General features: G+C 41.0%; 1 protein-coding gene across 1 annotated transcript; it reads left to right on the top strand.

Annotated features, from left to right (window-relative positions):
* Positions 1 to 6,584: 6,584 nt before the first annotated feature.
* Positions 6,585 to 11,897, top strand: DCAF4L1 (DDB1 and CUL4 associated factor 4 like 1). Its single transcript, XM_050791557.1, has one exon. It carries the CDS (start codon positions 7,224 to 7,226, stop codon positions 8,412 to 8,414), a length of 1,191 nt encoding a protein of 396 aa, XP_050647514.1. The 5' UTR covers positions 6,585 to 7,223; the 3' UTR covers positions 8,415 to 11,897.
* Positions 11,898 to 12,588: the final 691 nt, after the last annotated feature.

Genomic DNA, 12,588 nt, shown 5'->3' with positions numbered 1-12,588 from the left:
GTAGAAAGTATTTTATAACTAAGAAAGTGAAACTTAGGTGATGGTGGAATCCTACTTCAGAGTATAGTTGTAATGTAGCACTTTGTGAGTTACAGAATCTGGCTGCGTTCAAGGACGGATGTTGAAGTGCTTTGTAAACTCTAGTGCTATTTAAAATGATTGGTGATATTACTAGATTACTATGTCTTGCACATAGTGCTGAAAATAAATACTTTAAAAAGTGAGTTTGGCATAGTAATGATGATATATTTTATTACATGCATCAGATAGTGTTGACTCTAAAGCTCTATATCAATATATCAATGTTGGGGGTTTATAGAACCACTAATAATGTTTTAGTACATATTTCTGGCTTTTGATTCTTAGAAACCACATTAAATCATACATGCTAATTCTAGTTATCAGGTGCATTAGGTCATTAGAATGTCCCCCAAACAATCCATGAACAAATTGTGTCAGTTATACCTTCAAAATATATTCAGAAATACCCAGGCACCGTGGTGCACACATGTAATCCCAGTTACTTAGGAGGCTAAGGAAAGAGGACTGCTGGAACCCAGGAGTTCAAGACCAGGTTGGGCAACGTGGTGAGACCCCATCTCAAAAAAACAAAAACAAAAAACAAACAAAAAAACTAATATATCCACAATCAGATTCTCTCTTCACCCAGCTCAATTATCACTGTGAACTAAACAACCTCCATGTCTTACCTTGATTATTCCAGTAGCTTCCTCACTTTTCTCTTCTGCTTTTGCCTGCCTCTCCCCAATTTGTTCTTGATACAGCAACCACAATAATTCTGTTAAATCATACACCAGAATATGTCTCCTTTGCACAAAACCCTTCTGTGGCTTCTACTCTTAGAGCTCTTGCAGTGACTGACAAACGCCTTTTGATGACACTTCTTGTTCCTCATCTCCTACTACTTATTCCCTCATTTGCTGTGTTCCAGCCAGACTGGCTTTTTGCTCTTTTTTGAATTTGCCAAGTACAAAAGTACTCCTTCTACCTAGAATGTTGTCCTAGATATCAATTTGACTCATTCCTTTACCTCCTTCAGATCTTTATTCAAATGTCACCTTGGTGAGTCCTCTCCTCACCTCCCTATTTAAATATACTACACCCACTTCCACACTGACATTTCTTTTTTCTTGCTTAATTTTTCTCTGTAGTACTTACTGCCTTATAATGCCTATCATAATGCACATAGCATTATCACACATTTGTTTATTTTGGTTCTCATTTGTGTCCCCACCAGATGTAAGCTTCATTAGGACAAGAATCATTTTCTGTTTTGTTCATTGCTAAAAACCAGTTCCTGGAACATAGTAGGCACTCAATAAATACACATTGAATGCTTGAAACAAAACTTACCCTAGTTAAACAGAAGAGGAATTTTATAAAAAGGATATTAGCTATTTAAAAGTCTGGAGGGAATAGAGAATCAAGCTTGGAAGCTATCTAACCAGGAATAATGCAGTTTCCATTGGGAACAGTCACCACTATTACTGGGACACTCCCCTGGACTTGTGTCCTTACCACCTCCACTGGTTATATTTTGCCTTACGCCTCTTCCCTTGCAGAAAATATGTCCCATGAGATGCCTTACTTTTCCCATTATTTTATTTCATACTGTAGCCTCTCATAGATGTTCTGATGGTTGGTTGGTGGTTTGTCACATGTGTGGGCCCTTGCTCCAAAGGAGCCCAGGAGAGCAAGCCTTCTACTTTGGGGAGGTAGGCTCACAAGGTAGGACATTCCCCAGATATTGGAATTATGTTCAAAATGTGCTGTGCAGTCATAAAATATAAATGTTCTTCACTGGCACTGAGTGCTATCATTAAAAAAAAAAAAAAATCTAGCTCAGGAGACCTGAAGTTATTTTAAAACTTTATGTGCAATCCAGAATCCGTTTCCCATAGCAATTGTTAAATATGTCTGCTTTCAAATTTATTATTCTTCATTCCTGACCTTGTTTCTAAGCTTAACCAATCACATATTTTCTCATTTGACATTCCAGTAATTAATAGCTGAAACCCACTGCCTGGAGAATGGTTTCCATTATGAAGTGGTACTCCTTGGCTGGAGAGTGGGATGAACAGACAACAGAATGCTTTATTTATGGAAAAGGAATAAGAGTGTGAGTCCATTATCAGAAAACACAGCAAGCGTGTAAAATATTGGGTTGCCATGTTAGAGCTCACCTCTTACCATAAAAATCTCTATACTCAGCAGCTGGGTCAGTGGGAAGCCTGCTGCCTAGTTCGAATGGTATATTGAATTATATGACCAGTCTTGGCATCAGTTTACCATTTTTTTAAAAAACTTTTTTCTTCCTTTCTCTTAGTTCCTTTTTTTTTCTTGCAAGTAGAAAGCAGGAATGACCACTCGATTATTAGATATTCAAGTTTAGAATTCAGTGTCATTACTGCACAATTCATTTGCTGAAATAACAAGTAGCAGGTGCTATAGTGCAAGTTAATGAATAATTCTTATTTGTACTCTGGCCTTTCATTGCAATTCATTTGTTACAGATGTGGGTTGAGTAATTATTATTCTCACACTTTCTAAAATGTTTTTAGCTTTTTAAAAAGCATTTTGCTCCTTATTTTTTATTTCCTTCTGTTTGTTTCGTTCTATTTATTATTCTCCCATTTATCCCAATCGTTTGGGAAGTCTCATGGCTCTTTATGGTTCGCTTCTGAAGAGGAATATGAAATACTTCAATTGATTTGTTCCTTATTGCAAATAAGCCAAAGCCATGGCTTGTTTACCATTACCAGGTTTGTTTACCATTTCACAGGCACACTTGAGGCCTCAGCTTTCAAGGGCATGTTTTCAGCCTGTTACAAACCATGCTTGGCCTTCTTTCTCTAAAGTCTGCTCCTTCCTAACCAGGAAACAGGGCAGGAGTGGAATTTTCTTCCCATTCCAGTTTCCCTTTAGCTGCTTGTGTCCAGAAGTTGATATGGCATAGCTAAAGTTAATACCTGAATTGACCCAATTCACCTTCTGTTTTGGAAACAAACAAAAAAAATTGGCTAAAAAGTAAAGGCCTGGGTATTTTTAGAAAGAGCAATAATTAGTGTAAAATGTCACAGAAATATAATATGTTTAGATTAATGTCAGGCAAAAGTTATTTCCAGCAAGCTTCTCAAAGACAAGAAAAGGAATGTTGGAGATACTGGGAAAAATTATAGTGAAATTGGTAAGAACAAATAAGCTGCAGTGAAGCCTATCTGAAGCATTTGGAAGAAGACTTTGCAAGAGGCTCAGAATAGAATAGAGTAAGAATCTATCTCTGTTTATCTTTTTACCTCCCTATCCCTCTTGTATAGATATTGGAGTAAAAAGATGAGGAATGTTGCCCCTTGTTCTTCTCTCTGTGACTCACAACAGTGATGCTAAAGTGAGGAAGTGGCTTCAGACATGAACAGAGGTGGGGGATGGGAAAAATGATCAGTATTAAGAGGCATGTGGCATGCGTGAAGATTTAGGAAATTAAAACGTACACACACACATGGTGGAAGCTGGTAAGCCTTGCCTTTTATATACAGTTCTGAATTTTAACTCTGAGAGAAGCAAGGTTTCTCAATAGTGGCACTATTGATGTTTTTTGGGGTATAATTCTTTGTCGTGAGAGGCCGCCCTGTGTGTTGTAGGATGTTTAGCAGCATCTCCAGCCTCAACCCACTCGATGCCAGTAGTATCCAGTTGTGACAGCTAAAAATGTCTCCAGATATTGCCAACAGTTGTCCCAGGATGAGAACCACTGCTGCAAAGGTCACATGATGTGGTTGGGCAGGATGAGTATGGGACCTGGGGGGCAGAGTTGTGAGAGTTGTGGGGAACGTTTCCAATTTCTCCTGTGGAGAAATGGGAAGGTGGATGAAGGAAATGGAATGGCATGGTGGGAATGGAGTATGTAAATTCCTTAAAGAGAAGGAAAGAATCCTAAAGGCTGAAATAATTTTTTAAGACAGTAGATAAAAAGTCATGTAACATTTAAGGAGAAAGACTTAATTTTTCTAGAAGGTTGATTATATGTTTATTGAGAAGGCAGGAAAGTTAGTTGATCAGAAAAAGAAGGGGAAGGTGGGGATGGTAAATGAGTAAAAAATATATATATATAGTTAAATAATGAATAGGACTGGCCAGGCACGGTGGCTCACCCCTGTAATCCAAGCACTTTGGGAGGCCGAGGCAGGTGGATCACAAGGTCAGAAGTTTGAGACCAGTTTGGCCAATATGGTGAAACCCTGTGTCTATTAAAAATACAAAAATTAGCCGGGCGTGGTAGTGGGAGCCTGTAGTCCCAGCTATTCGGGAGGCTGAGGCAGGAGAATCGCTTGAACCCAGGAAGCAGAGGTTGCAGTGAGCCGAGATCACACCACTGCACTCCAGCCTGAGCAACAGAGCAAGACTCAAACAAAACAAAACAAAACAAAAAAGACGAATAGGACCTACTATTTGATAGCACAACCGGGTGATTATAGTCAATAGTAATTTAATTGTATATTTTAAAATAAAGAGTGCAATTGGATTGTTCGTAACTCAAAGGATAAATGGTTAAGGGGATGGATACCCCATTTACCCTGATGTGCTTATTTCACATTACATGCCTGTATCAAAACATCTCATGTACCCCATACATACTCCTACTATGTATCCACATACATTAAAAATTGAAAAAAAGAAGTGGAAATAGATTGAAAGCTCCCTCTGTAGAGCAGAAGTTGGACAGATTTTGCAGAAATAACCTTAACCCCTTATTCCTCTCAGTGAAGAGGCCTATGAAATAAAGGAGAATTAAACATTATGTAGTTCTTATAATTTTCATTCCTTCATTCACTTACCTATATCCTAAGTCCCATGTACTATATTATACACTAGACAGTAAGGATAGAAAAATGGATAAGAAACAATCCCTGTCTAAAAATGTCCATAGTATACTAGGATAGACAAAGACGTGTAATCAGTATGATTGAGAATCTCACCTCAAGAGGCATAAGCATGAAAGTCATCATTTCTACACTTGGTATTTTGTCAGATTTCATTGCTTCTAAGTATCAGCCTCCTTAGTTATTAAAACTTTCATTCTAGGTATTGAGATTAGGTCCTACTCATTTAAAATATTAGTCTCATATTTATTTCAAAAACTTCTTCCGTGCCTTCCAGAGCAGACTAGACCTGTAGTTCCAATTCTCTTTACACGCAACCCTCTTTTCCATGTGTCTGCTCTTCCAATGGTGGGATCAGGAAGCTTAAGAAGGAAAACTGGCAATGCCTTAAATGTCTGACTGCCGCCACGTTGCTATGTGCTTTCTGTAGGTCATTGTTAGTGAGAATGCATGGGGTTCCTAACAGCTCCACTGATTAACTCAATATCAAGCAGTCCTCTATGCTTTGATAGCCCTTTGCAAGACTTCCTGCATCTGTCAGCTGATTCCCATTTGGCAGTGGTGAAACACATTCTTCTGATACATAGAAATCCCTTGTCTCATGTTATTCCATGGCAAGTGTGTTGGCCTCAATCTCATGTGCTCTCTGAGATCCCAGCTCTGTGGCCTGTAGATTCCGACAGGATCCATAGTCCAGATATCACCGGATTTCTCTGTAGTCCCTACCAACTCTCCCCAGTCCTCCAATTTCCTGGAAATTCATAGCCTAGGGACAGTCAGCAAGCTTTGTGGCAGAGGAAACATCCAGATGGGGACTGGAGCTATCAGTCTCCTCTTGGAAGTCCCCAAAACTTTACTAGTATCATGTAATAGGTACAAATGTCCTGAACAGAACACGAAAGATACCATTAATGAAACAAATTGACAGTTTGGACAAATCCATAATTTATTTACTTATTTTTCTTTCTTTTTGAGACAGGGTCTTATTCTGTCTCCTGGCTTCGCTGGAGTGCAGTGGGGTGATCACTGCAGCCTCAACCTTCTGGGCTCAGGTGATTTTCCCTCCCGTCTCCTGAGTAGCTGGGTCTACAGGTGTGCACCATGCCCCGCTAATTTTTGTATAATTATTTATTTATTTTTTGAGACAGAGTCTCGCTCTGTTGCCCAGGCTGGAATGCAGTGGCACAATCTCGGCTCACTGCAAGCTCCGCCTCCCGGGTTCACGCCATTCTCCTGCCTCAGCCTCCCGAGTAGCTGGGACTACAGGCGCCCGCCACCAGTCCCCCCTAATTTTTTGTATTTTTAGTGGAGACGGGATTTCACCGTGTTAGCCAGGATGGTCTTGATCTCCTGACCTCGTGATCCACCTGCCTCGGCCTCCCAAAGTGCTGAGATTACAGGCGTGAGCCACTGCGCCCGGTCTAATTTTTGTACTTTTTCAGAGACAAAGTTTCACCACGCCGCCCCCTCTGGTCTCTAACTGTATTTTAAAAATACAGGCGGCCGGGCGCGGTGGCTCAGCCTGTAATCCCAGCACTTTAGGAGGCTGAGGCGGGCGGATCACGAGGTCAGGAGATTGAGACCATCCTACCTACATGTGAAACCCTGTCTCTACTAAAAATACACACACATTAACCAGGCATGGTGGCGGGCACCTGTAGTCCCAGCCACTTGGGAGGCTGAGGCAGGAGAATGGCGTGAAACGCGAGAGGCGGAACTTGCAGTGAGCCGAGATCGCGCCACTGTACCCCAGCCTGGGTGACACAGCGAGACTCCATCTCAAAATAAAAAATAAAAAATTAAGAAATACAGGCAAGGCGCGGTGGGCTCATGCTTGTAATTCCAGCACTTTGGGAGGCTGAGGCGGACAGGCTGCTCGAGCTCGAGTTTCAGACCAGCATCAGCAACGCAGGGAGACCCCATCTTTACAAAAAAATTAGCCGGGCGTGGTGTCTCGAGCCCATAGTCCCAGCTAGGTAGGGCAGAAGTAGGAGAATCACTTGAGCCCAGGAGTTCCAGGCTGCAGTGAGTCGTGGTCGGGCCACTGGACTCCAGCCTGGGTGAAAGAGCAAGACCCTGTCTCAAAAAGAGAAAGGAAAAAATTTAACATCAAGAACTTTCGTCAAGACGCCACTGAGAGAATATGACAACCCACAGAGTAGGAAAAGAGACTTGTAATACACATCTGCAACAAAGGACTTGCTCCCAGAATACAGAGATAAAAATTAGCAACACTTCCGTTCACGCCCGGACGGAACTTCCTGTCACGGAAAAGAACATCCTGAAGAATTTCCTGTCACGAGCAACAGTCCGCAGGAGGAAATGGAGGCGGAAAGGCTGCGACTCCTCGAGGAGGAGGCCAAGCAGAAAAAGGTAGCCAGAATGGGATTTAATGCATCTTCTATGCTCCGAAAAAGCCAGCTAGGTTTCCTCAACGTCACCAGTTACTCCCGTTTAGCCAACGAGCTGCGTGTGAGCTGCATGGAGAGAAAAAAAGTCCAGATTCGGAGCTTGGATCCCTCCTCTTTGGCGACCGACCGATTTAACTTCATTCTGGCGAGTACCAACAGCGACCAGCTCTTCGTAGTGAACCAGGTCGAAGTCGAAGGCTCCAAGTACGGCATTATCAGCCTGCGAACTCTGAAGATCCCTTCATTCCACGTGTACGTGCTCAGAAACCTCTACGTCCCCAACCGGAAGGTGAAGTCCCTGTGCTGGGCCTCGCTGAACCAGTTGGACTCTCACATTCTGCTGTGCTTCGAGGGAATTACAGATGCTCCAAGCTGTGCGGTGCTGCTCCCAGCGTCGCGATTCTTAAGTGTTCACACAAGAGTAAACCAGCCTGGCATGCTCTGCAGTTTCCAGATCCCTGAGGCCTGGTCCTGTGCCTGGTCCCTCAACACCCGGGCATATCACTGCTTTAGTGCAGGCTTGTCTCAGCAGGTCCTGTTGACCAACGTGGCGACGGGACACCAGCAGTCGTTTGGTGCCAGCAGTGATGTCTTGGCCCAGCAATTTGCTAGTACGGCTCCTTTGCTGTTTAATGGCTGTCGCTCCGGGGAGATCTTTGCCATTGATCTGCGCTGTAGAAATCGAGGCAAGGGGTGGAGGGCCACTCGCCTGTTCCATGACTCTGCAGTGACCTCTGTGCAAATCCTCCAAGAAGAGCAATGCCTGATGGCGTCAGACATGACTGGAAAGATCAAGCTGTGGGATCTGAGGGCCACTAAATGTTTAAGGCAGTACGAAGGTCACGTGAATGAGTCCGCCTATCTGCCCCTGCATGTGCACGAGGAAGAGGGAATCGTGGTGGCAGTGGGCCAGGACTGCTACACGAGAATCTGGAGCCTCCATGATGCCCACCTGCTCAGAACCATCCCTTCCCCGTATTCTGCCTCCGAGGACGACATTCCCAGCGTGGCCTTCGCTTCTCGGCTCGGGGGCATCCGGGGAGCAGCACCAGGGCTTCTCATGGCTGTCCGGCAGGACCTTTATTGTTTCCCCTTCAGCTAATTCCGCAGGTTGCAGCGCGGCCGAATGTGGATTTGACTTAAGGAAGTTAAGAGTATCTTACTACCGTTTCTGTGAGAGCAGTTTAAGAGACGTGATATATATAGATCCCATCTATCCGGCTGCCAGGGGTAAGGTGTTAAGAGTTTTATGTGGAGACTTTTCCGTAAAGTTATTTCAGTTAAACTGGACTTAACTTGAAAGTCCTTTTCATAAAAGATACCTATTTCCTCTTGTTGAATGCCTTAGAACAGTTAACCATCTCCCCCACCCTTTTTTTTTGTAAGACTTTTCTAAGGACTGAAGATTGGCAAAAACTAAAATAAATTAAAGCAGCTTGTTTCACTAGTAGCCCTTTAGAGAAGCATAATGATGGTACTAGTAAGACTGACTAGTCACACAGGGTCCCAGGCATCTGTGCTTGAGGAAGCCAGTGGGAGTGGAGACAAGGGAGAGGTAATTTCTCGGAGTCTCTACAGAAATATTTAAGGCTGCAGTTTGGAATCATTAAATTTCTCAAACTCAATAGCAGATCCCTTAAGATTCTCCTTTTATTATTATCCATAGGCATTGGAAGGAAAGAGGGATCTTCTTAAATACGAGAAGTTTTAAACAGTCTTTAATGTGCTTTTGTTGAAGTACCTTTCAGAATGTAAGGTGCAGCAGCTCCGGTTTCTATTATGGTGACTTGAAGTTCAGATTCAAGGAATTGGCTTTGACTTTTTGTAATCTAGGAGCAGCAGTTTGTGAGAGGTTTATTAAAAATGTTAAAGAGCCTGTTTTTCTACCAAGCAAGGAAGAAAAAAAAATGTAATGTTAGTTGCTACTTCTTAATAGCCGAAGCCTGGAAATTATCTGAATTTCCAAAATGCTAAAACTCGTGCTATAATCATACAATTGGATACTGCATAATAATAGAAAATAAGGCACACTTGCTATGTGAAACAGTATGGACCAATCTCAACATGGTGATTGAAATTAGGTAGAAATGAGTACAAACTGTATAGTTCAATTCTGAAGTTCAAAAGCAGTAAAAACTTGTCTATGGTGATTAACGGTAGAATAGTAGATACCTCTGTAGAAAGAAAGGATTTTTTTTTTTTCTTTTTCTTTTTAGGATGCTTGAGAAGTGACATGGGGAAGCTTTAGGAATGCTGAGTTTTCTTTATCTTGACACTTGATAAATACATAATTCATATAGCTATATGCTTCACATTTTTATAGTTTACTGTATATATGTTATTCTTAAATAAAAATAAGAAAGCAATTAGGACACTATTGTAGTTAGTCAGGCAAGGGACAGTGATGCCTTGGACCTGCATGTGAGAAGTAGAAATTATCAGAAATGATTGCATCGGAAGATCATTCGAAGGTAGTATTATTGGTAAGACTTGCTGATGAGAGTAAACTAGAAAGTGAAAGAATAAAGGATGGCAGCAATTTTTTTTTTTTGGAGACAGAGTCTCGCTCTGTCGCCCAGGCTGGAGTGCAGTGGTGCGATCTCGGCTCACTGCAAGCTCTGAGGATGACAGTTTTTTTTGTTAACTTTAGAACTGGTAGATGATGGTGTCGTTTACTAACCTAGGGAGGATAAGGAGAAAAAAACTTTAGGTGAAGGGAATGATGCTGAGTTTTAGACATCTACTAAACCTCCAATTGGAGATACAAAGTATTCTGTAGATCTGTGGTCATGTCACGGCTGGTATTACAAATTTGGTGACTTCAATACATAGAATTAAAGTAGATGGGATAGATGTGCTTTATATGACCTAGATGAGGTTAATAATGTAATTACATATTGATAGAAGATGAGTAGATCAATACAGAAGATATGGGGAGTGTGGTTAGGCACAGATTTTTGGAATCCTTTCAGTCAGTTTTTGATAACTAACTTGATATGTGACATGAGAAATTGTGTAAGCTTTACTTGTTTCTTCAGTGTAAAATGTCTTAGACAATAAAACTAAATGATAAAGTAGATACAGGGTTAAAGGATATATACGTTGTCCCTTTTACATTATAAGCATTCAAAATAAAACAAAAAAATTAATGAAAAAAAGACATTGTAATCATTCAGTAAGAACTAGCTGCAGGTATATATATACACACACACATACATATGTCTGATAGTGATATGTCATTTCTTTGGCAATTGACAAAAAATGACTACATAACTTGATAAACTGTTTATCCTCATTTGCAAAGAAAACAAATGCAAAAAAACAAAAGAAAGAAATCAGTACTAAAAGCACAGACACCTAAAAGAAAGGTGGGCAATAGTCTTGAATAGGAGAAAAAGAGGAGATCCAAATGGCTAATATACATTTGAAAAGGCATCCAACTTCATTTATTGTCAAGGAAATGCAAATTAAAATCACAGTGCCACACCACTTTCACTATAATGGTTAAAATAAAATAGATCAGGTGGAGTGACACTGGGAGTTAAAAAAGAAGCAAATGTTGGTGCAGTTGTGAGCAAATAGAACTTTCATATACTATTGAGAGTGTATACTGGTACAAGCACTTGGAAAAGTTGGTAATTGCTAAAGCTAGGAGTTTGCATACTCTATGACCCAGTAATTTCAGTCCTAGGAATATATTCATCAGAAATGCATACCTGTGTCGACCATAATTTGTTAATAGCCCCAACTGGAAACTACCCAAATGTTCATTAATAGTAGAATGGATAAATTGTGGGATATTAACACAATGGAATCCTTTTTGCAGTAGTAAGAATGAACATAGCAGTATGGACAAATCCCACAAACATAATGTTGAAATAAAGATGCCAAACACCAAAGAGCACATACTGTACAATTAATGCACATAAAGTCCCTAAACAGACAAAATTAATCTATGTTCTTAGAAGCAGGATTAATGGTATACTTGCAGGGTAGGAGAGTAGTGACCAGAAGGGGATTCTAGGAAGGTAGCAATGCTGGTGTCATGCCAGACACCTGGTGACTCCAATAGGAATGGCACTGTGTCCGAGAGGCCAAAGAAGACGTGTAGACAACGAACAAGACTTGGGTTTATTGGGGGAACTTATATATAGGGATGGTCCAGTGGTAGTAGGCTGAATGGAAGAACCACTACTGTTTGTAAAAAGCATGCAGTTTATATAGCATTGTCATTTAGCACACTCCACCTAGCAACCTCCATTTAACCCAAAGCAAAGGACCTTGATCCCCTGTATTGCCTGTGTTGTAAGGGATGCGCTGGGGGTTCAGATGTCCTGCATAGATAAGGAGTGAAACTCAGGATTAGTCACTCCTGATTCCTTAATTTGGGATTCTGAGCACACACTCATTTTAGATCACAGGGTCATTGTCAGAGTATGGTTGTTACTGCTGTCAGGTGCATCTGCTGTATAGTGGGGTACTGGCTACACAGTTTTTGTTCACTAGTGATAATTCTTACAGCTGTGCCTTTATGTGTTTTCTTCTGTGTATTATACTTCAATAAAAAGTTAAATTTTTAAAAACCTAGTAAGACTTTCTCTTGCTGCCTCCCCCTGTGGCTTTGGGGAAAGAATTGACTCTTCACAAATGCTACCCTCTCTAAAAGTATTACATCTCCATGCTCTGTCTCAGCTTAATTCCTCTCAAGGATAAAGGTTATCAAACAGTCAGTCTCTTGTTTCCAGGAGTATTTAATAACTCAATTATTCCAGCTGTAATCTGAATCTTGTTTACTACCCTCTGAGGAAAAGGTGTGTGTGCATGTGTGTATATGTAATTTTTTCTCCACCACACCAGGTAAATTGTAGGAGCTTTTATTGGAGAAGCTAAGAAGTGTTGAATAAGAGAGCTATGATCCAGGAATATAGTTATCATTGGAGAAATCATTCTCCTTTTCTTGGATGAAAGTGGCAAACAGTGAACCTAAGTTTAATGGTAGTGGAATACTAAATGGCTATTTGACAAGATAATTGTGATTTTAAAAATCCCACAAGTAATTTCATAGGATAATGTCAGAGGGAAAACCTGTAAGAACAAGCCACTCCTTTCTTCTCTCCTCTACAGTGCTCACTCAGCCACGTAAATTGATTTGGAGTTAGAGGACCTGAGTCTGATTCCATCTTCTATGACATTCTTGCTAAGTGAACTGTGGAAAAACCTTTCACCTCTCTGAAAAATGGAGATGAGGATTAGCAACCTGGTCAGAAACCATATCA

The sequence above is a fragment of the Macaca thibetana genome, chromosome 5 (assembly GCF_024542745.1).
Source record: "Macaca thibetana thibetana isolate TM-01 chromosome 5, ASM2454274v1, whole genome shotgun sequence".
Lineage (NCBI taxonomy): Eukaryota > Metazoa > Chordata > Mammalia > Primates > Cercopithecidae > Macaca > Macaca thibetana.
This window is presented reverse-complemented; position numbering and strand designations above follow the sequence as displayed.